General features: G+C 36.9%; 2 protein-coding genes across 15 annotated transcripts in view; one reads left to right on the top strand and one right to left on the bottom strand.

Moving 5' to 3' along the window:
* CIP2A (cellular inhibitor of PP2A) overlaps positions 1–10,531 on the bottom strand; it is a 41,003-nt gene extending 30,472 nt beyond the window's left edge. Inside the window, exons 1-6 of the mRNA XM_001101310.4 lie at positions 10,156–10,531; positions 5,934–6,081; positions 3,398–3,504; positions 2,532–2,626; positions 1,837–1,933; positions 17–139 (exon numbers count right to left, since the gene is read on the bottom strand). Of these exons, the coding sequence (XP_001101310.2) occupies positions 17–139; positions 1,837–1,933; positions 2,532–2,626; positions 3,398–3,504; positions 5,934–6,081; positions 10,156–10,257 (672 nt within the window). The 5' untranslated portion in view covers positions 10,258–10,531. The remainder of the gene's footprint in view (positions 1–16; positions 140–1,836; positions 1,934–2,531; positions 2,627–3,397; positions 3,505–5,933; positions 6,082–10,155) is intronic.
* DZIP3 (DAZ interacting zinc finger protein 3) overlaps positions 10,376–25,348 on the top strand; it is a 97,919-nt gene continuing 82,946 nt past the window's right edge. For 5 of the 14 annotated variants that reach the window (XR_013414583.1, XM_077994297.1, XM_015129793.3 and 2 more), the window contains exon 1: positions 10,376–10,724. The gene's annotated coding sequence lies outside the window, so the exon portion shown is untranslated. Of the gene's footprint in view, positions 10,988–23,689; positions 23,824–25,348 lie in introns of those variants that run through there. The other 9 variants (XM_077994298.1, XM_077994296.1, XM_015129790.3 and 6 more) reach the window with 5 other exon arrangements.

Raw genomic sequence — 25,348 nt, 5'->3', positions numbered from 1 at the left:
GAAAAATCGTATTTACCTTTTCCCCCACCTCTTCATTTAATGTCAAACTGGATAATATTGAAAGCGCAAACACAACCACAGTTAAACTGCTATGGGCCAACAAGGTGATAAGAGTTCGATAAAAAGATTTCACATTACTCTGAGGAAAAAAAAGTTAAAAAATAAATTAGAATTATAAATTTTATATTTTGGTTTAAAAAGTATATCCTGCACAGAGTGGGCAAACTTTTTTAAACATCATTATCAACTCTATTAAATGATTCTTGCATTTAAAAGATAAATGTTTTACAGAAGACATTTAGATCAGAGATAAATTTAAATTCAAAAATTGTTATATACAGAGTACCCAGAGAAAAAAATAATTTGGTAAATGTGTGCAAATGAGTGGGAGATAAATATTTCCATAGTTTTGTCACCTTAGAATAAATAATTCAATGATGGTAAATCAGGGTGTCAATTCTAATAAAGGGATACATGCAGAGTGGAAACAAAAGAGCTACCTTAAATACTGCAGGAAAAGTTGTTGAGCATTTGTGTTAACAAAAGAACTGTAATGAGGAACTCATAATTGTGGTGAAAGCAAAAACATATTCAGCAAATTTAAGAATTTGTTTTACATTACACACCGTGGAGCAGCAATTAACTTTGCCATATTTGCTGCTGATTATCATTTAGATTTAAGAGATTGCAGGTGTGAGCGAGATGGGTACTTTCTATATTGCTGACAGTCGTATAGATAGACACAATCTTGGTGAAGAAGTTTCTACACATGGAACTATGAGCAAATGTTTATTCTTCCTTATATTTAAGTGTTTCCTAAATATGAACTTTTTTTTTCAATTCAGAAATTGAAACACACACACTATACATACATGTGCGACACACACACACACACACACACACACACACACACAGTAACTCCACCTACAAAGTAGGACCAGGGTAGAAAAATGTAGCACTTGAACAAGTGAGATATTAAATTTAAAATCAAACAGGTAATGCTGAATAGCACAGCAGGGAAATTGTTCACAAAGCACCTTAAAGAATCACTAACTTGCTTGATTTAATATACTATTTTTTTTTTAGGATGTAGTCTTACTCTGTCGCCAGGCTGGAGTGCAGTGGCGTGATCTCGGCTCACTGCAACCTCCACCTCCCGGGTTCAAGCGATTCTACTGCCTCAGCTTCCCGAGTAGCTGGGACTACAGGTGTGTGCCACCACGCCTGGCTAATTTTTTTTATTTTGGTAGACAGGGTTCATGATGTTGGCCAAGATGGTCTCGATCTCCTGACCTTGTGATCCGCCCACCTCGGCCTCCCAAAGTGCTGGGATTACAGGCGTGAGCCACCGTGCCTGGCCAATTTAATATACTTCTAAAAGTGATTCAGTTAAATTCATTTGTGTGTCTTCACTTATCACAAGTACTGTTGGTTCATACTGAGCACTAAACTCATGAATCTTTCTGTTGGAGTTGCCATTGATTTTGTGGAAACACAAGACTGAGGTAAATGGGACTGCCAGTGATGTGCCTCCCTTCTAAGAGCACAAAATAATTTAGTAATTCTTGTACTACTCAGTGTATTTTGGGATGCCATGCTAAGGAAAACTTAAGTATTTGCATTAACCATTAACACACAGCCTTCAATACAACATACAGGAAGGCTGAAGTGCTTCAAGTTATTTATATGTCAATCTGACTCTTAATTTTGATGGGTCAGCCGGTAAGACACAGAATCCTTGTTCAAATTTGTTTTAAAGAAAAAGATAAATAGAATTTTCTTTAAGCAGAGAATCTACCATAAAACAACAAAATCAAAAAGAAATAAACTTCTTACCAATGTCTTTATGTGTGTTTGAACAGAAAGATTGTGCCGACAAAGATTTGCCAATAATCCTAGACAAGGCATTTTTAACTCATCTTCAGAAGATTGACTGTTGTTTTACATTAGTGTTTTGTTTAAAGAAAAAATAGTAAAAGAAAAAAAGCATTAACGTCATTCTAAGTCAAAACTATATAGTTAAGTTTATACTTTTCCTTTTTACAGGCCAAAAAAAAAAAAAAAATCTAATTAACATGAGAAGCCAGGGAAACTCTAAACAGTATTGATCATTTATCTCTTGTTTTAAAACCAAATTACCCTATTCAATTCCATCATGAAAACCTGGAAATAACTGTCAGCGGGGACCACGTGCTGTTTCATCAGTATATTTTCCTACAAGAATAACTACACAATTTTCAGTTTCAGCAATTTTCTTCTGGCCAAATCAATTCAGTCCATACATTTTTCTTATGAAAATTAAAGCTGCTTTACAATTTTTTTCCTTTTTACATTTTTTCACCAATGAATGAGGTCACATACTTTTACAACTTTTGATCCTTAAAATCATCTGGGCAGAACAAATAAGAATCGGAGTCTCACTCAATTTACATAGTTAGAAAATATTATCTAAGAAAATTGATCTACCACATGGTTATAGTTTAAAAATAAACAAATAGACTATTTGGTTTTATGTTTGATTGCATACTCACATGTGATCTATCAGGAACGTAATTAATTCATCTATATTGGCACCAGAATAGAAAATTTTGACATTATATGTTAACTTCTGTAGAAGTTGAATGCACTGAGAATAAGAAAATAGTTATAAATATAAACATATAAAAACATCACCTGCTTAAAATAATGGACTATCAGACACATTCTGAGCAGGTCCTTTTCCATTACCTAAAACAATTTTTTAAAAAAACACATATAAAGTAATGCAACAACTTTAGGGCTCTTCTCTCAATTCACACATTTCTATGTATTCTGTCTCAGAACATAGTTATCAACCTTGTTCACTTAGTCATCTTAAACTTGAATGCAGGTTGAAACACATGTAGTCCACCAATTAGAAGATACCCTTCTTCACATTTTATCATCTCTAAAACTGCATGTCAATTTGTGATGTTTTTCTTTCTTACAACTGATGACATTTTAGAGTCAATGAAATATGAAGAGCTTTGAATCTATATTAAATAAACTATATCTATAGCTTTAATTTTTGTAGAACATTTCCTCCACAGACTGAGACTAGATGCCAACTCACATTACAATTTTAATATAAATAGCTTATGTCTCAAAACACAGACATCTGTGTTTATAAGTCAAAGCAGTTACAATGCAGATTTGTTTTTCTTCAATAATGGTGCTAGAAATGGATAAGCTCCTCTTCTCTAGAAATATTTAAATTGTAGTATGTGTGCAACCAGCTTTTAATCAGATGAACTGTGCCTAATTACGTAGTATTTATTACATAGCACATATACACTGTAAGTCAGCAAGTTTATGACAGAAACTATCAATTTTGATCTGACAATAAGGAAAGGGGAATATACTGTGTGGGTGTGTATACCTGCAAAAACACCGAATCAGTGTGGCTGCTCCGACAAACCACTCCTGCCAGCACACTATTCAGATTATATGTATTCTGAAGACAATCTCTGGTTTCATTGTCTACAGCTGTAAGTTAAAATAAAATAGCACAAAATATATCATTTTCTTATAAGGTTTTCACAGATAATTCATACAGAATTTATTTCATATGACTTTATCATTTAAAAAGTATGATATGGCTATTTTCTTTTCCATAACCCTCTAATTCAGAAATTCAAACGATTTCTCTATGTAAAATAAACTAGTATCAAAGAAAAAACTTTACACATTTGTAGCAAGCTTTTTCTTTGATACTAATTTATTTTAGTATCAAATTAAAATCTCTTACTTTGAATATTAAAAGATTGTCACTTTATGGTATATTTACACAATGGAATACTATTTGGCTATATAAAAGAATGCATGTCATTTGCAGCAACATGGGTGGAACTGAAGGCCATTATGTTAAGTGAAATAAGCCAGACACAGAAAGAAAAATATTGCATGTATTCATTCATGTGTAGGAGCTAAAAAAGTTGATCTCATGGAAGTGGAAAATGACAGTTACCAGAGGCTGGGAAGAATTTGGGTGAGTATGTGGTGATGGGAAGGGTGAGGAGGGGGAGCCGTTAGTGGGTGAGATGAAGACAGATTGGTTAATGGATATAAACACACAATCAGATGGAATAAGTTCTAATGTTTGATAGGAGAGTAAGGTGACTATAGTTAACAATGTATTGTATATTTCAAAATAGTTACAAGTGAAGACTTGAAATGTTCTAAATACATAGAAATGATAAATCTTTGTTTGTGATGGATATCCTAAATACCCTGAATTGATCATCACATACTCTATGCAGGTAACAAAATATCATATGTACCCCATAAGTTTGTATAATTATGTATCTGTGAAAAAATTTAAAAAGATTATCATTTCAATTTTTTTGTAAACTCCAAATGCTTCTAAAGTATAAATGTTGGAAGTGACTGGCATATTCATTCAAACTGTTGGTGGATGTTAGAAGTGGAAGAATCTTTTTGGAAAGCAATTTAGTAATGGTTATCAAATTTTAGAATGATCTAGAAATTCTAAAGGAATTTACTAGAAACACACTAATATTTGAGCAAAATTACATAGAATGTTCACTGCACTATTGATTCCAATACCAAAACTTAAAGAACTTTGAGTATCCACTATTAGGGGAATAGTTGAATAAATTACAGTACCCTGTAATTATGGCACTAGGCAGCTATTACAGACACCGATATGGAAAGAAACATTTGGTGTTCCACAACACCATTTGTGCTAAAAACAACCAATTAAAGATCCAAAATTATGGTTTTGTTACAGCATAGAAAAATATCTGCAAAGAGACATATCAAGCCATGAAATGAGATTATATCCCCAAAGCTGAAAAGATGAGGGCTGGTGGTAATGGGTACAGGCTAATCCCATTTTACTCTATGCCTGGGCTGTCTAATTTGGCAGCCACTAGCCTTCATGTGGCTATTTAAATTGAGATTAATTAAAATTAAAGATTCAGTTCCTTAGTCTATTACCCACATTTCAAATGCTTAATAGCTCCATGTGGCTAGTGGCTGCTATATTGGATAACACAGTTTTAAAACCATTCTGTCACTGAAGAAAATTCTATTGGACAATGCTGCTCTGTGTTAATACTTCTGGATCACTAGAATTTTTTAAACTATGCATATATTATTATTATAATCACACAAAGAAATATCCCTACTGCTCTGCCCCAAATTGGGGTAAAGTGACCACTAAATGAACATTCAAAAACCAGGCCGGGCGCGGTGGCTCACGCCTGTAATCCCAGCACTTTGGGAGGCCAAGGTGGAACACAAGGTCAGGAGATCGAGACCATCCTGGCAAACACAGTGAAACCCCGTCTCTACTAAAAACACAAAAAATTAGCCAGGTGTGGTGGTGGGCGCCTGTAGTCCCAGCTACTTGGGAGGCTAAGGCAGGAGAATGACGTGAACCTGGGAGGCGGGGCTTGCAGTGAGCAGAGATTGCACCACTGCACTCTAGCCTGGGCAACAGAGCGAGACTCTGTCTTAAAAAAAAAAAACTAAAGATACGGTGAAAAGATAGAAAAACTAACATCAGTACTTTTACCTTTAGTTCTAAATTCAGTGTAATCTATTACAAAAGATGATTCTTTGATCAGTAGCTATGACTTTCTAGTGGTGTATTTAATACTGACATTACGTGTGGGGTTTTGTTTTTTAATTCGAAAGTAGTCCAGTATTTCCCAAAGTGCATTCTTCTCTGTAGAACACTGAACCTTTCACACGCTTCAGATTCCTTGGTCCAATATTTTTAGAAATGCTGCATAAAATATTTCCCTCTTTCAAAAGATTCACAATGAGCATTAGATTGAGAAGTCTTTGAAGGCGAATCATTCTTTAAGAGATTCTATAACTAAGCCTGCACTTTAAAATATTGTTCATACATCTTCCAAAAACTAAAAAAGAGAAATTAAATGCATTACCTAGTTGAGACAGCAAACCAATAATACTTAAGATCAGTGAAGCACTTATGTTGGGGTCTTCAAGTAGCTCTACAAGGCAACTCAAGCATTCACTTGTTAATATCTGATTTGATGTAAATAGTCGTGTGAGTTTCTGTCCAGAAATTACCTATAAAATAGTAATCAAAATGTGTTGGTTAAGAGATGGCAATTTTTATCTCTTCTCCATTTCAAATAAACTCAGTTCCTTCAAAGTGCCACTGCTACCTTCCCAATTTAAAAATTTCACACATGTTGTGAAAAATTCACCCCTGCCTAGTTTACCTATCAATTCCCTAATCCCTCCCTCACTAGCTAAAGTAATCATTTGGATCTCAGTTTAAAATAATTTCCACCAGGAAGCTTTTCTTAGCTTCTTACACTATCTCGGTTAGGTCTGCCTATTATACTACCCTACAGTACATTATATTTCTATTTCCTAAGTTAGCAAACTTTTGAGTTCCTGGCAATATTTCTCCTTCACACTACATTGAACATGCAATGAAGGCATAGCCTACAAATCTGCACTTTACTACCAATATATTTACTTTGCAAATAAATTCTAGTACATTCTACTCACTTTGAGGGAGAAAAATGAAAAATGAAGCCCAGAGGGTAGCTATGGGATTATTCCTTCTGCTCCTTCCCAAAGACAATAGGTGAGCTCAGAAGTTAAGGGAGTACAAAGAAGGAAGTGAAAAGTGAATCTTTTTTGAAGTAGCAGGCAAAGCATTGAAAAATTTTATTTCTGATTATTCCATTTTCTTTTACTTTCTTGTAATCTGTAAGTCACATACATGCATGCACAGACACACACACACACACACACACACACACAGTGAGAGAGAAGAGAGGAGGTAAAGCTGGAACTGAAGGCCAAAAGTAGTTGTCACAAAGCATGAATTTTCAACACACTTTAGAGATGTATTTATTATAAAGCATATCTTTTCTACAAAGATAGAAAAACCATTAGTTACCTTAGAATAAGACTAAATCTGTCCTGAATACTTATTTTCATAAGATCAAGCCTAAGCAGGCTGCTTTAGCATCCCTCTAAACTTTCCTTTCTGTATCCTCCCTTTGTTCTCTCACCCACATCAGTTTTTCTTCTAAAGCTTTGCTGATAAAAGTTTCACATTATCTGTTCCCAGGGAGTGTTTTAACATTACAAAAGTCTATAAGAGAAAAAATAAGTCCAAATATGAAAGTACAGACACCAGTAACAGATATTCTGGGGTAGGAAATACTCTGGGCATTACCCTGTTGCTTATTTATAAATCTAGCTCTCCAGAGGAAGACATTTTCTGTTTTAGAAATGATTCTCTACAGGATTGGTCCTGTATCTCAATGACATAAATTGTCTAACACGTAATAATTATATGTACTAGGTAAAATAAAAATTGCTTTACAAGTTTTTCCCTTTACTCATATACACTGAATGTCTTAATACAAAGATAATTTATTTTAATAATAACTAATACTTATATAGCGCTTATTCTGGCCTAGGCATCGATCTAGGCACTTTACATATGTGAACTCTTTTCATCTTCATAATAACTCTGTAAGGTAGGTACCACTATTTTGTTTTGCAGATGAGTAAACTGAGGCACACACTGATAGTAAAGAAGCACAACTGGAATTCATACCCAGGCAGCTTGGTCCCTGAATTCATGCTTTTAATCACTACACAAAATTAGTGCTATGAAATACCATCATTAAAAATCAGATTAGCTCCGCTTTGCCAGTCATCAAACATTCAAAGCCTACACTCTGCATGGGGCTATAAAAAAGGGTGGGAGAAGTACAGAAGAATGAATAATCTCCTTTCACATGATACCTATCTCTCTCTGCATACTCAGATCTCACACTCATGAAGTCTGCACAAAGACATTCACCATTAAAAATACAAATACTGTCAACCAAAATGGTTAAAGTTAAGAAATATGAAAACATCAAGGTTTGGTGTGGATGAGTGATGGCAAATTTCACATATTGCTAGTGGGAAGGTAAAATGGCCTATTTCAGAAAATTGTTTGACAGTTTCAACTAAAACAGAACACAGGCCTTCTCAATGCTCTTAACAATTCTACTCGTAAGTATATAAATGTGCGCATATATCCACAAAAATGTATGAAATGTCTCAACAGCTTTATTCATAATTCCACCCAGAAATGTAAACAACCCAAATGCCTATCAACAGGCAAGTATATGTAAACTGTGGTACACTTATACAATAGAACTCTACATGCAATAATAATAAAAAAAAAATGAAGTAGTGGTACCTGTGCAACATGAATTTCACAGATTATATTGAGTGGAAAAGGCCAGACACAAGAGTACATACTGTATGAGTCTACTTACCTGAACCTTATGTGAAGGGGCAATGAAGAAACCCTATGGGGCTAGAAATATTCTATATCATGATACAGGTGGTAGCTACTACTCTACCTATATGTTAGTTACCAATATGGTAGCTACAGTACCTATATATTAAAAACTATCAAACTCTTCACTTAAGATTAATGCACTTTATGCTCTGTATGTGTTATCTCTTAATTACAAAAAGTCCTTTGTAGTAGTAACCTGAAGCCAGTGCTCTTCATACCTTTGCAACAACGGTAGAAGAGTTTTCTGTAAACCCCTTGAATGTTTAGGAATACAGTAAAGGCCCCATCCCATATTTTGTTTAAGTCTCTCTCTTTTTTTTGTTTTTTTGAGACGGAGTCACGCTCTGTCACCCATGTTGGAGTGTTGGAGTGCAGTGATGCGATGTTGACTCACTGCAACCTCAGCCTCCTGAGTTCAAGCGATTCTCCTGCCTTAGCCTCCTGAGTAGCAGGGACAACAGAGAGACGCCACGCCCATATAATTTTTGTATTTTAATAGAGATGGGGTTTCGCCATGTTGGCCAGGCTGGTCTCGAACTCCCGACCTCAGGTGTTCCGCCCGCCTCGGCCTCCCAAAGTGTTGGGATTTCAGGTGTGAGCCACTGTGCCTGGCCTTAAATCTCTTTCAATGCACAACCTACCTGTTTATTCAAAGAAAGGTAATGTTTCAGAACGGCATACAAAATGCTTAACTCCCAATTTTTAAAATAAACTGACGGCCCTGCTTATTCTGCGGCTTCTGGAGTCTATGCTAATTCAGAAGCAAAGCCTTAAGCATTTAATAGCTAACATCTTAATTATTAGGTTTGCAGATACTTCCTAAGTAATGAATGAAAAAGAGAAAACAAATGTACTTAGGAGATGGGCACGTGAAGTAGGGAGAAGAGGAGCACCAGTGAAGCTCAACAAAGACAGACACATTTAATACCACAGCAGATCCACTAACACCTGCTGTTGCTCTACTACTTGAAATCATTTTTTTTCTGTAATATTTTACAAATCTTTGTCACATTAGTCTTTTGTCATAGGGTTAATATAACAAATATATTTTAAAATTATGTTCAATTCTGTCTTAACAGAAGAAAGCTGTGACACAGAGAGTTAAAATAAGCCTTAACTCAGCTTTAAAAAAATTAAACTGAGGTCAATGTTAGTCTGAATTCCGTAAATGCAAAACAAATGACAGCAGAAGATTAAGATCCTAAAACAAATGGTATCGTCTGAACACATATCACTAGAACTAACAGAAAAAAAGGCAATTCAGCATTCTAGGATTAAAAAACTGTGAGCAATGTATTTTGGTAAAGAAAAAGGATTACGCTTACTAGGAAGGGGAACTGCTTCTTAAGGTTGAAGTAATGTTTTTCAAGTTTGAGTTCAACCCGAGTTCAAATAAGAGCAGGAAGCAACAAATTCAATTATAGATTACCGAAGAGCAAAACCAAGTTTTAATCATGACTTTCCGTCACTGAGAATAGCTGTGTATTGAGGGCTTGGTTTCGTAGAAAAACCAAAACTAGAAACAAAGGAAAAGATAAAGCTCCGAGCTTTTTCCGTTACCTACTCGAAACACAGCCTAAACTTCCCAACCTTTTGCCCCACTCCCACTTTTCCTAGAGCCTTCAGTGGGCGCTCTTGCCTCTCGCTGCGGCCGGCGGAACCCCGACACTCACTCGCCTTTACCAGTATGAAAAGACAACAGACGGATCGAATGACCGTCCTTTCTTTCCCAGGCTGAGGCCGCCACTCCTCGGCCTCACTGTGAACTAAGAATTACTAGGGAAGCCCCATCTGTCCTCCACCCTAGAGCCTCTCACCTCCAAGTGCCGCAAAAGCTGAGTGGCGTTCGCCTCTGACTTCACGGCTTTGTACTGACTGATAGTCAGGAGCAAGGACTTCAAGCAGGCAGTAGAGTCCATCGCACCGGCCGCGGCCCGGCTTGCGGACCACCACCTCTCAGCCTGCGCCGGCCTTTAGCTTTCGCCGCGCTTTTTTTTGAGTTTTTTCGGTCCCACCCCCTCGCTCCCAGAAGCTTCCGGATCCGGTCGGGCTCCGGAAGAACCTAGGCACTCTGGGGGACCGTTCTCGGTGACTGCCGGGGTGGGCCAGGGGTCGAGGTGTTGTGTGGGTCCGGGACGGGGGTTGGGAGCTGCCCCTGCTAACCCACCCTCGTCTGAGAGGCCGCGAGGTTTCGCCTTGAGATCCCGTGAAGGCGAGAAATCTCGCGATTTCTCGGGAGAGGAATCGGTTAGGCGAAGGGGATTCCTCGTTCAGCTGTGCGCTCTGTTTTCGTGCGCTTCCTCGTCCTTCATGCTGGATGGCCAGTTTTTCCTTTGTGCGTCATCCTCTACCTGAGAAATGGTCGCTTGCCCCTAGTCTAGACACGGTGAGGAGCTCTGAGGAGAAGAATCTTTGGGCCCTAGATTTTGAGGCGGCCTGGGAGGGGCCTCGTTTTTAAATCTCTCCTCCACCCGCCCCTTCTGCCCGGGGATGGTAGTTTCTCAGAGTCAACCTATGGACGTTGGCATTATGTGGCAAATTAGTCATGCCCTGACCATAGTATTTGTCACATTTATTCGAGAAGGCTACCTCCTGCTGACCCTGGGCCAGGTATTGCTCCGGAGGGTGTTTTCGTTAGCGTCAGTTTTTGTAAGTGAAGGTGTTTGTTTCTCTCTGGCATGATTGATTGTTTTATAATTCTCAATGTCTACGAAAATGGCACTATTATTTGCGTTTTTTTGATCGGAGATAACTTAATATTATTGCATGTGTATATAATGAAGCGAGTCAGTTACTGGTTTTGGAGGTTTTTGCTTGATATTTCCTGACGTCGAATAAAGCTTTAAAAACCGGAATGTAGAAATTTTTAGAATAGGGTACATTTCCATTTAATTAAATCGTTTTTTAGAAATCATGTTTTTTCACTTCAAAAAGCATTTTTTGAATTACTAGATTTTTGAAGACAGGTTTGGTGTTTTAGTTTTGTTTTTTATAAAAAAAAGTTTAAAACGAAATCTCAAAGGTAAAAATGATTTAACCAGTTGGGACTTTCATGTAAAAATCTTTGGGCAGCTTATGTGTTCATTCATGCTTTCATTCATTCCGTAGACAATTATAGAGCGTGTAACATGGGTTAGAAACTGCCAGTCAGGGCACAGAGATGAAGATAGTATCCCCCTGCTGCGAGGGAACTGTTTAGTAAGGGAAACATAGAAAAAAGTATTTTTGAAATTCACCACATAAATGAGAGGCACCACGCAGTAACATGCAGCAATGGTGAAGAGTAGAGAGCCAGGTTGCTTACAGATTCTAGCTCCGCCTTTGACGCTGTGACTGTAGGCAAGCTCTCACTGCTTCAGAATCTTCTTTAGGTAAAATCTGGCCAAGAGAAATACCTGTTTCGTAGGACTGTGCATTCATTGAGAATCTACAATGTGCTAAGCACTTTTCTAGACACAATAGATTCAGTGAATAAGACAAAAATACTACTGGCATGCAACTTACATTCTGGTAGGGAACCAAATAATAAGCACAATAAATAAGGAAAATGATATAAAGAGGAAAATAGACGTTATTACTCTAGAATAATGTTGGTAATTGATAAGGGAAATGGGGAGGTCAGGATAGACCTTATTAAGAAAGCAACATCTGGGGAAGTGCTTCAAGGAGTTGAGAAAGGGAGCCGTATTCTATGGGAAAACGTTTTTAGACAGGAAATGGCAGAGGAAGAACCTAGAGTGGGTCACTGTGTGCCAGGAACAACAAGGATGCCATGTGGCTAGTGTAGAAAGAACGAGGAGGAGAGGAGTAGAGATGAGGTCCTATACAGTCTTGGAGATGGTTAAAAAATGAATTAATATTAAGTGTCAGCTGTCATCTGGCATAATTAAGTTCTCAGTGTTACAGTCAGTGGCTCATTGGCAAATGATCAGAGTTTGATAGTGTTAGACTTTTCATCTGTACTGACAAGAGTGTCAGCACCATCCCCATTCAGAACCCCAGTGTAATGCTCAAAGTTGCCTGCTATCAGTGCCATCTTTGTTGGATTTTGACTTAAGCAGTCATACAAATTTTGCATTCTCTTCTGTATTTAATATCAAATGTCTTTCTCAAAAAATCTTCACCAAAATTGATGTTGTAAGTTTAGTAAGATGTACCGTTTCTAGCTGTGATAAGTCTTGACATTTTTAATCAGAGATACTTGCATATCCTAATTTGAAAAACACCGATCCATACTTTTAGGCCTCAAAAAGGGAAGAAAAGGAAGAGGAGGCCAGGAGCAGTGCCTCATGCCTTTAATTTCCAGCTTTTTGGGAGGTTGAGGCAGAAAGACCTTGAGCCCAGGAATTGGAGACTAGCCTAGGCAACATAGTGAAACCCCATCTCTACAAAAAATGAAAAAATTAGCTGGGCATGGTTGTGCTCAATTGTAGTCCTGGCTACTCTGGAGGCTGAGGTTGGGGGATCACTTGAGGCTGCAGTGAGCTGTGATTGTGCCACTGCATTGTAGCCTGGGTGGCAGAGTGAGATCCTGTCAAACAAAACAAAACAAAAAAAACAGATGAGTCTAGGTCCCGATGACCAAAGGCCTTAGTATCCTTAAACTTGGACTCCATCCTGTAGTCCATGGCAATCTCTGATTTTAAACTGGCACCTTGTCTAGTCAGGTTTGTTTTTAGGTTGATTACTCTGGCAGCTAAATGAAATATGATTTTGGGGATAAGACTGGAAAGAGGGACACTAATTTTCTGGAGCTTTCTAAAGGATAACCAGGATAATTGAGGTGGAGATAGAAAAGAGGTGACAAATTTGAGAAATATATATGAGGTAAAATAGGTAGGATTTGGTGACTGATACTGGATGTGAGGAGTGAAGAGAGGGATGAGTCTAGCAGATACTAAGTTTTTAGGTAGGATGAATGAGAAGATACAGATACCGCTGAGTTAGTTAATAGATAGTATTAAGGGTATGCCACACGTGGTGGCTCATGCCTTTAATCCCAGCTCTTTGGGAGGGTGAGGCAGGAGGATATCTTGAGCCCAGGAGTTCAAGACCAGCTTGGGCAATATGGTGAAACCCCATCTCTACTAAAAATAACAAAAAATTAACTGGGTATGGGTGTTGCATTCCTGTAGTCCCAGCTACTCAGGAGGCAATTGTTTGAGGAACGCCTGAACCTGGGAAGTCAAGGCTACAGTGAACCATGTTTGCCCCACTGCACTCCAGCCTGGGCAATGTGGGCAACAGTAACAAAGAAAAGTATTCAGGGTATATTTTATATTCAATGAAATGTTATATAGTTTGTCATACTGTCTTGTTCGATTCTTACTATGTTTATTTCTCACTACGTTTATCCTAATAGAGATTGGTTTACTTAGACTTTCTACCTATATATCATCTGCAAATAATTACCTCACCTCTTCCAGTATTTGCTGTCTTACATTATTGCATTAGTGTAAGCTCCAAAATACGGAAAATCATGTTAACTTTGAACATTTTTGTTATATTACTTAATTTAATGAGAATGAACAGTGTTTTAACACTTAGTATAATTTGTGGCTTTTCTCATGTTTAAGAGATTGGTTTTTATATCTGTTTCATTCTAAAAAATGTCTGCCAAAAATTACCTAGTTTTCACATTTATATATTTTATTTCTCACTTTAAAATTATAACAGTGGATTATGTTGCGTTTTTGTTCTTGGGGTAATAATAGTTTACACTTATTGATCATTTGCCATGCGCCAAGCACTATTTTAAGGAGTTTCTACTTACCTATCTAATCTTTATAACAACCCCATGCTGTAGGTACTGTAATGATCATGCTACAGATGAAAAAACTAAGACAGAGGAAAGGGAAGTAATTTGCCTAAGGTCACGCAGACAGTAGTAACAATCCTGTTTTCTATGCTTCAGGTTTTGATTTGCTGGTATTTTATTCAGGATTTTATTACATACCTGTTTATAAGTGAGCATTTTCAGTAATATTTTTCTTTATTCTCACATCAAATTTGAGTTATATGTTGCCTTTGAAAAAGATATTAGAAGTGCTTCATCTTTTTTATGCTATGGGATAATAAGAATCATAGAAATTATCTGATCCTTATAGGCCATACACAGCTGGTCTGTAAAATAACTAAGCTTGATAGCCTATTTAGTGGTAGATGGTAGAAAATTAGCAAACATTTGAATTTCTTGTTTTGTTTTTTTTTTAGATATGGTTTCACTCTCTTCCCCAGGCTGGAGTGCAGTGGCGTGATCACAGCACATTGCAGCCTTGACCTCCCCGGGCTCAGTTTATCCTCTCACCTCATCCTCCCTGGGACCACAGGCATGCCCCACTATGCCTGGCTAATTTTTCTATTTTTTGTAGAGATGGAGTTTCATCATGTTGCCCAGGCTGGTCTCAAACTCCTGGTCTCAAGTGATCCGCCCACCTCAGCCTCCTAAAATCCTGGAATTATAGGCGTGAGCTACCATGCCTGACCTTGAATTTCTAATATAGTTATAGATCTGATCATTTATTCTGCCTTTCTGTAATTTTAGATATAGAGATTTTTTTTAGCATAATAATTGTTTCTCTATATTAAACATTTACTGATAAAAAGTTGTATTCACTATTCCAGTAATTTTCTTAATCTCATAGTAGTTTTAATTTCCATTTTCATTCTAATGTTATCTATATTTTTTTCTTAGTTGGGCTTTCCAAGGGTTTAGCCATTTTATTCAGCTTTTCAAGAACCACTTTCATTTTATTCTCATTTTTCTTTGATTTTAGAATCACTAATTACTGTTGTCTTTATTCATTTCATCCATATACATTCATACATTCATCTTTTATTTACTTTCTTATTTTTCTAGGTTTTTAAAACTTGAAGTCTTAGTACATTTCCCCTCTCTCTCTCTCTCTCTCTATATATATATATACACACACACACACAGACACACACACACACACTTTTAAGTTTGGGGCACTTGTGCAGGTTCGTTACATAGGTAAACTTGTCTCATGGGAGTTTGTTGTACAGATACTTCATCACCCAGGTTTTAAGCCTAAGACCCATTAGTTATTTTTCCTAATCCTCTTCCTTCTCCCACCCTCTGCCCTCCGATAGTGCCCAGTGTGTGTTGTTCCCCTGTTTGTGTCCATGTGTTCTTATCATTTAGCTCCCATTTATGAGTGAGAACATGCGGTATTTGGTTTTCTTGCATTAATTCACTAAGGATAATGGCCTTCAGTTCCATGCATGCATTTTCCTGACAAGGACATGATCTTGTTCTTTTTTATGGCTGCATTCCTTACTATATTTTTGCATTAAAGTCATTTATTTTATGCCATGTATTTTATATTTTGGTTTTTTTTTTTTCTTCACAGCAGAAGGTGAAGGCTAATAGACCAAAAACTTTAAAAAAAAGTAGGTAAAGTAAACATCTCCATTTCACTTAAAAATGTATAATAATTTTAACCAGTCAGGTAAATACATTTTTAAATGCTGATAGTCATTTATTCATCAAATGTTTATTGAATGCCAGTTCTTCTTCAGAGATTAGACTTTGTTGGTGAAATAGACAAACCAGAGTAAGTACTATTAAGATAAATAGAATACTGTGGGAACACACAGTATTTTTTTAGGGTAAAATATTAAGTATCCAATTTCTCCATTCTTCAAAGATTGGCATAAAATTTCTCTTCGTGAATTTTTGTTGTTGTTGTTGTTTGTTTTTTGTTTTTTTGTTTTTTTGTTTTAGGGGAGACAGCATCTCACTTGGTTGCCCAGACTGGAGTGTAGTGGCATGATTAATAGCTTACTGCAGCGGCCGGGCACGGTGGCTCAAGCCTGTAATCTCAGCACTTTGGGAGGCCGAGATGGGCGGATCACGAGGTCAGGAGATCGAGACCATCCTGGCTAACACGGTGAAACCCCGTCTCTACTAAAAAAAAATACAAAAAAACTAGCCAGGCGAGGTGGCGGGCACCTGTAGTCCCAGCTACTTGGGAGACTGAGGCAGGAGAATGGCGTAAACCCGGGAGGCGGAGCTTGCGGTGAGCTGAGATCCGGCCACTGCACTCCAGCCTGGGTGACAGAGCGAGACTCCGTCTCAAAAAAAAAAAAAAAGAAAATAGCTTACTGCAGCCTTCAGCTCCTGGGCTCAAGCAATCCTCCCACTTTAGCCTCTGAGTATCTGGGACTACAGGCAAGCACCGCCACACCTGCCTAATTTTTAAATTTTTTGTAGAGACAGGGTCTCGCTATGTTGCCCAGGCTGGGCTCAATCTGCTGGGCCTCAAGCAATCCTGCCTCAGACTTCCAAAGTGCTGGGATTACAGACATGAGCCACCACACCCACCTGTAAATTTTTATTACTGTCTGTACTTTAGATTTTGCATAGATATTTTCCGTAATTTATAGTTTCAGAAACACACCTGATGGAAGTAAGTAACACATGCTCGGCATGTTGTAACTCAAATGTAGGGCTGTCTAACTCCTTTATTTCTTCTGGAAAAATCTAGAAAGAACATACTGTCTTCTATCCTGAATGTATAATCTCTAGTAACCAGGGTTTAAGTAATAGTAGATGAATTAGACTGAAGACTTGAATTATAGTTTTGACAGAACTGCAGAGTTTGCAGCATACTAAGTCTTGTAATATGGGAATTATACCAGGGGTGTGAACACGGGGCTAATTGTTTATTAATTCATCTCCTGAATATTTAATGAACCCTTGATGCTAGGTCCATTTCTATGTTCTGGGGATACAGCAGTGAATCAAATAGACAAAAATTTCTGCCCAAGTTTTTTTCTTATAATGGGGGATATAGACAATAAGGTATATAAGTAAAATTACATGAATGATAGTAGTAAGTGTTAGGGAGTGAAAAAAGGGAGGAGGAATAGGAAGTATCAAAGTCAGGACAAGGTGTTACAATTTTAGATAGGGTGGAGTGCTAATTGATGTATGCCAAATAACAAATCACCTCAAAATACAGTGGTTGAGACCATGAGCATTTATTTCTTGCCCACAGATTTGTGGTTGATTGCAATTTGTCAGATCCAGGCCTGATTTGACTGGGTGGCTCTGTTTCAGCCTTCTTGTGGGGAGGGGCAGATATCTGGATTTCTATTTAGGTTATGTTGCAATGTTAGACATCCAGGAGAGGTTAAGTAGGCTATCAAATTATTGGTAGTTAAAGGAGTGGTCAGGGTTGGAGATAGAAATTGAAAGCCTTGAGATTAAAAGATATAGGACCAAGTCTAGATAGAAAAGACATTTTAGGACTGAACTCCAAGATAGTTAAGTATTTAGAGGTGGGGAAATGTGGAGGAACCGGCAAAGAAGACAGAAGTTAACTGCAAGAAGATGCAGGTTCTGTCTTGACCCCATGGTTGTCCACAGGTACCATTTTTACTTGTGGCATATGAGCTGCTTCTTGACTTCTAAGGGAGAATTGTAGGTTGGCCAAGAAGGCTGTTAAAATCTACACAAAGGCTCCCTGTTTACATCTGCCTTCAGAGGCCTTGAGGTGTGCAGAAGGGTGGGTGAGTTCATTTTTTAAAGGAATATTGAATGCTTAACGTGTGCCAGGTTCTATTCTAGGCACTAAGGAATGAAAACAAAGTTTTCCTAACTTGATGGGGCTTACATTCTAGTGGGGACATGAAGCCAAATCTAAAACTGAGGGATTATTCAGTAGACATAAACAGCTGGTAGAACAAAAGTTTCATTGGCCCAGTTTCCACAGCATGAAGTCAGAAATCCTGTAGTAGAAAATTGGCAGAGGTCTAGGCATGGGGTCTTTTAGATAATCTTGTGCCCCATGTTGCTAAAACAGTTCAAATATTAATATTAATCTGATTCTACCCCTTATGCAGAGTCAGGAAACTAAGTGTATGATTAGTGTCAACTCCGATTTTTCAGAAATGTTACCTTTTTCACAAAGCCAGAGTACAGGTTTGAATATTTTGGATATATATTCCCCCATTTTCATATCTTATCCCACATCTCAAATCTAATCACATGTATCCCAGAATAAGAATGTTGCCTTGCCTTTTTTTTTTTAAATGCAAGTACTATCCATTGTTTCTGAATCCAGTGTTGAGTGTAAGATGAGTATAAGTAAAGATGAAGGTAATATACTTTTAAGTTAAGGAATAGTAATCCTGGTAACTACTATTGCTTGAAGACCTATCTTCAAGATAGGTGCAGAGCATGGGTCTTTGCTTATCTCACTTTTAAATTTCTGGTCTTTCAGAAAATAAATACTCTCAGGCTTATGAAACGGCTGGATATCTATTTCCTGAATTAAAATATGAAGCTGTTTTCTAAGACAGTAGTGTCCAAAGTACAGTTTACACACTTCAGGGGATATGTGAAACTGTCTATTGAGGTGTGGGAACAAATATTAAAGCTTTTTTTACTTGCTTTTATCTTATTCTTTTTTGTGTTATAATAGTTATGCCTGCATTTAATTTATAAGTGAATTGATATTTTTATATTTTCAGCATATTCTCAGATCTTTTACTGTTTTAGGGATATGTGATCAAAAAAGTTTGGAGATTCTATTTTAAAAAATCTTTAGCTTTGAGAGATCATTCAACCAGGCATGAAGTATTGTCCATTTCATTGTTTATTTCAGTACCATGTATAGTATCTGAATTGTTTTGTTGAATAGAAAAACTCTTAGCAAAACTAATATGACTAATGATATGAAATATTAGGCTGGCATGATTAATAACTTTTACAGTATTACTGAGCAATAAGAATGTGTGAATAGTTTTGTTTCTGAGTATGCATATGTGCATATTATCTAGTCCAGCTCATAATTATACATTAAGCTTATATAAAATTAAATATGGCACTAGAAGTAATGGGACATGGAAGAAAATGGAATTGCAGTTGGTAAAATGTGGGGCATGAATTTCTGCTCTTACTGATTTATTAACTATGAGAACTCTATAAGCCTCAGTTTCTTAATTTTTAAAACTTATTACAGTAATGTTTATCTTCCATAGTTGTGTAAAGATCAGATGTTTATTCAGGGTGCATAGCTTAGAGCGTGGCACATAGAAGCTGATGAAAATTAAGCTTATTTTCAATGCAACCCAAGGTAATACACTCAGTTAATATCATATGAAAAGAAACTCTTCATAACCAAAAGCTTGCTTTGCCTTCTTACCTACACCCTTGTTACAAATGTATGCCTTTCTGAGATAACAATGAGCTGCCAATTTTCTTACATGGGTGGAGCAAGCTGGAAGTGAATAGGGCAAGCTTTCATTGGTGGTGGTAGAGGCAAGTACATGAAAGAAGTATTCCTCATTCCCAGGTTGATTACCATGTCTACGTGTGTTATGTCTCTATTATCTAACAACTGTAATGACAACATAATATTTTTAAATTGCTGAAAATATTCCACCTTTGGAGTATGTGCTTAGGGGTAGCATATGCTTCTTCCTGTGGTTTCTAGCTACGTTTCTGAAGAGTGTGCTTTTAGCAGTGCTACTGTAAAGATTTGAAACTGATGGTTTGTTTAGTATCTGGATGGTTTTTCAGGTAAATCCTAACCTGTGTATATTCATTGTAGGCACATTCCAACTATTCAAAACAAATAAATATATACTAAAGGTTTACCTGTGTAAGTCCAAAAGTAACTAATTGAATAGATCTGAATAGAATTTAAAACCTGCTTAAGACAAGATGTTAATTTTGCTTTAGGAAAGGATGTTTCCTATGTTGGCAGATTTATAACAAGGGGTGGTGAGTATACATTATAAGGCTCTTATTTCCTGGTTTAAGCAGACATATTGCTAACAATGATCTTTGCAAAGTGGCAAGATCTAATATAAACAGTGATCTTTTGGGATAGAAAATATCTTACAGTTTCTGATAACTTTTGCAAATATTTTTCCACCAGCATCCATCGGTTTTGGAGTTTGACTAAGCAGACCGTATATTTATTCTTTGGGGAAAAATAATATTTTAGCTACTGGTGTCTAGGTGTATTTACTTTGTAGCTTTTCCAGGAAGTTAAACAAATTCAAAAATGGAGAAATTAACAGTAAATTATAAAACCAAGTAATCAGTATATTTTGTTCATACTGATAATTGCTAATACAAAATAATGGTGCAACTTGTTAACTTGTTATTCTTTGAGTCTAACCTAATGGCCTCAGCCATTTTTGTCTACACAGAGCTCAGCTCACTAACATATGAGAAATAAAGAATGCTGTAACCACATAACAACTGCACAGTAGACCGAATGTTTGTGTCCCCCCTCATTCAGTGTTGAAATCCTAACCCCCAATGTGATAGTATTAGGAGGTGCGGCCTTTGGGAGATAAAATAGGTCATGAAGGTAGAGCCTTCATGAGTGGGATTGTAAAAGGGACACCAGCGAGCTCTCTCACCCTCTTTCTACCATGTGAGGATACAACCAGAAGTTAGAAATCTGCGGCCCAGAAAAGCACCCTTATCAGAACCAACTTTGCTGACACATCGATCTCAGACTTCTGGCCTCCAGAACTGTGAGAAATCAATTTCTGTTGTTTCTATAGTACTTTACTATAGCAGCCCCCAATGACTAAGACAGTCATTTCAAAAGCCACCAAGAATGGCTGGTTATTGCTGCTAATCTAGCAGACATACTCAAATCAACAATAGTTAAAATTCTGATTCCAAGGAACTCCTATCACAAAATGTCCTGCCACGTTCTTTGAAAGTGTTTTCTTCAGTGTTTTTAAGGGTTGAAGTGACCATAGCATCTTACGTCTCAACTTTGAGGAGTTTTTTGGAATTCTTTTGGTAAAATTTAGCAGAAATGAGAACTAGCAGTGTCAGAGTCTGCTTGTTAACAGACCCATGGTCTTCTGGAGTACATTTAATTCAGTGTTGAGTTAGGAAATCCAGCTTTTCAAAATAGCTATCAGAATTTTAACCAAGTTGCATGTTCAAGGTGGTGGTATTGCAGCATTGTTTGTAATAACAATTTTTTTTTTAAAGTCAAACCTAGAGACATCTGAAGTTTTTAATCAATGGTCTGGTAAAATGATACATGCATACATTGGCATATCATACAGTTTAAAGACTAAAGTAGATGTGTATATGCTGGTGTGAAAAATGCAAGGTGCTGAACAGTGTGCACACATTATGTTGTCTTTTGTGTCATGTGTGATATATTTAAAAAATAATATTTTATCCCATTTCTTAAATCTCATTAACATTCCTTTCCATACAATAGCATTTCTCCTTCACAGTAGGGAATTAGAAGAAAAGTTAATTAATTTTGCTGCAAACTTAAACAGTTAAATGATAATTATTTTGATTATGAAAATGGTGGTGATAGGAACACTTATATAGTGCTTACTACGCGCCAGGTGCTATTCTATTATGTGTTTTAAGCATTAATCTTCGTAACTCTGTGAAAGGGGTACTGTCATCCCTATGTTTTAGATAAGGAAGCTGAAGCACAGAGAATGTTTATTAATCTCACATAAAATCACACAGCTAGCTAGTGTGTGTCAAAGCATACCCTTCCAGAGTGATTACAGTGCTCTTAAACTACTATACAGCCTCTCAATTTTGACATTAATGGAAATCTAGATACTTTATTTCATTTTGCTTTCTTGTAGACATAAGTTTGTTTGTGTCTGTACATGTTGTGTAATATCAGGATGGTCTTATTTTTCTTCCTCAGATCAGTCTCTATGTCCACTTAATTAAGCTTCTTAATCTTAACTCATTCGTTTGGAGAGTAATTTTATGCCCCAAGGGATATTTGGCAATATCTCAAGATATCATTGATTGCCACAATGGGGTTGAGGTGTGTGGATGTGTGGGTGTGGGTGTGTGTTGGTGAGGAGCTGCCTCTGGCATCTGGTGGACAGAGGCTAGGGATGCTGTGAAACATCTTAAAAATGCATAGGACAACTTGCCATAACAGGATTATCCAGCCTGGAATGTCAGTAGTTCCAAAATTGAGACCCTGATTTACTGGACATAGGAAAAGTTCATAATAACTGAATTCCTTTCCTGAAAAAGACAAAATATATTACTTTGTTTTAAGCTAGTAACGTGGAGAAAACTGTGAGCTTTATTTTTATTGTTTTCCACACTGACACTCACTTTTTTCTACGGGCATTGTATAATCTGTAAGTGCTAGAGTTGACAAGGGAGGGAAATTCATGGGACATCCACCCACACTTTGAAATGTAAACTTGTTGTTGTATTAGAGTCTCTATCTTGGTCAGGTATTTTTTAAATCAACCCAGTAGAGCCATAGACAGTTGTTTTTGGATAAACATAGAAATTGACCCTTCTGGTGTTAAAGCTTGAAACTTGTGTTTATTTGAGTTTCTTCCTTAGGAAAGGACCTTCAGGCCTCTCAAAAAAGGTATCCAAGAACTGAAAATTAGCAGATCACTTCACCAGATGCCTCCTTGCCCATCCCTAGTTATTGCTTTTTTGCAAATTATTACATTTCTTCCCTGCTATATAAAACCCTAGTTTTAGTCAGTCAGGGAGATAGATTTGAGATTGAGCTTCATCTCCCCAGCTGTAGCACCCAATTAAAGCCTTCTTCCTAGGCAAAACTTGTTGTTTCAATGATTAGCTTTCCGGGCAGCCAGCAGTGGGACCTAGACTGAATCCTTGGTATTTTGGTAACATTTTAGTCAAGATGAACATTTGAGTGGATTTTTATAAAAATGTGCCTATATACAGTTTAGGAAAGTTACAGTAACACAAGTTAAATGTTTAAGTGGATTATTTAAAAAATTATACATAAGAGCTGTGCCTGCTTTGACGTGAATAAACAGCTTTAAAAATGGAAACAAAATACCTTTACAATTAAAAAAAATTGTTAAAATTTCAGTAAGAGGGAAAGTAGGAGCCGAGAGTTCAGGTAGAAGGAACAGTAAGAAAGCCATGTTACTGTTTATTAAGATATGGATGGTATTACCTTATTTTTCAACCAGTAAAACACAGCCCACAGATAAGATCATCTTGATTAGCGGATAAAAGTGCGCTGTAAATTGACATTGAACTTTAGCTTGCCCTCAGATCAACCAACAAGGACCTAAATAGATTCCTGAAGAAGAGCAGTCTCTTAATCCCAGGAAGTCAGAGTAAATTTTGTTTACTACCGACAGGGAAAGTCTATTGAAATGAATACACTAGGGGAAACTAGATTCTAGATTTACCTTTTTTTTTCTCCCTTATGTTAACCCTGACTTAAAAGGTTTTCTCCAGCCTCTTCTAGAATGGTAAAAACCTTTGGATTATTTTAGCAGCTCAGTGGTGACATTTCAGGCTGGCTACTTCCTTTTGGTTGCTAGGCAGTTCGCCTTTCTCGCAACAGAGGCTGTAAAGTGCCACTGCTGTTGCTGTTGCCGATAGTGTTTGCCACACATACCTGTTTAGCTCCTGGTGAAATGATGACATTGATGATTCTTTCTCCTGGAAAACCTTTCATCACAGAGATTCATCTCAGGTTGTATTTTGAGCAAGCTGAAAAAGCCTGCTTAACTGTTAATTTGGGATCCAAATATCTTTTTGATTTGTTGATTAATTTTCCACCCATTTCTTTTTCAAGCTGACCACTGAACAGGTTTGCCTCTATCTTGTCACCAGAGGATTTTCCTCCCTTCTTTTCATCTTTGCTGTGATCTATGCAAACAGCTACTGGCCAAAGAAGAGCTTAGCAGAGGGGGAGGTCTCCAAGTCTGAGCTTTGATAAATTCTGGAAATGAGGGGATTGTTTTGTCTGGAAAAGACGTATATTTGTATTCTCTAGCTATGAAATAATGCCTTAACTGTTGTTACTTTTTATTAAAATAACAGAGAGATTTATAGAAACCATAAAAGTAGTTTGATCACAGTCCTAAAATCCTCACAGTTATGTCTTTTTCTATAGAGCTTTATTAAAGAGATGAAGCAGATCTGATCTAGTGTGAATGACAAGGTTTATCCAACCTCTCTGCTTCGTTATTAGCTGTAGTTTGTATCTTTCTTCAGTATTTGAACAGAGAGTACAAATTAAAATGTGACTTTGCTTACTGAATTTTTGAAATAAGAGTAAAACTATAAAATAACAATTATCTAGGAGAACTATTCATTCTATGTAGGCGAGTTGTAATATAGCAATGGAGTGTATTTGTTGGGGATGAGCAAGGAATTAAGAGATACTAGAAGAAAGCTCTTTTAAATGAAATTTAGAAGGAAATCTGTCTGTGTGTATATATGTGTAATTTTGTGTTTTAAGATACCAGTAGCAAATTGTTGCAGAATTATTCTTGTCTCTTAAGACTTTCTGTGTTACTTAGAGTTGGTGTGAGTCAAATGTAGAATATTGGTATGTGGTATCATAATTAGGAATACTTGTTTTGCAGATGATCTCTACAGGACTTATTTTAGCCCTTATACCAGGCTGAGTTGCCCCTTCCCTTATCTAAGCTTACTGAAAAGATACACAGACCTCAGGGTTTATTAGATGGGTTCAGGTTCTGCAGTTACTTCTTCATGTCTGTGGTAAATTGTTTTTGTTTTTTTTTTTTTTGGTGGGGGGAGGGGCAGGATATCATTAAAATAGTGTTTATTTGAGTAAACACAATCTGAATTCTTAATAGGTGATTTATAGTTGACCTTGTGGAATATATTTTATTGATATGGGAATTACCCTGTGCTGAATTACCTTTTAGTATTGGGCCTAGCTAGAAAGGCTGTACCAATCTAAATTATGGAATTGTATTAAATACGCTGTTACAGAAATGGCTATCCAATTACTGAGATAAATAAGCAGGTCAGAAACAACAAATGAGAAACTTCATACAGTCTTGTGCTTGGCAGCAAGACAGCCTACGTCCGTTTTATTTATGCAATTGCTGCCACTTTCTTTTCTATTTCTTCTATTTCTCTTTTTGCCCCAAAGCATATAACAATAGTTTTACATATGATTTAACACTTTCTGGGCTTAGGGTAGGATCAGAAAAGGAAGCCAGCCTAGCACTAAGCACTGT

Source organism: Macaca mulatta, chromosome 2, assembly GCF_049350105.2.
Source record: "Macaca mulatta isolate MMU2019108-1 chromosome 2, T2T-MMU8v2.0, whole genome shotgun sequence".
Taxonomy (NCBI): Eukaryota; Metazoa; Chordata; class Mammalia; order Primates; family Cercopithecidae; genus Macaca; species Macaca mulatta.
This window is presented reverse-complemented; position numbering and strand designations above follow the sequence as displayed.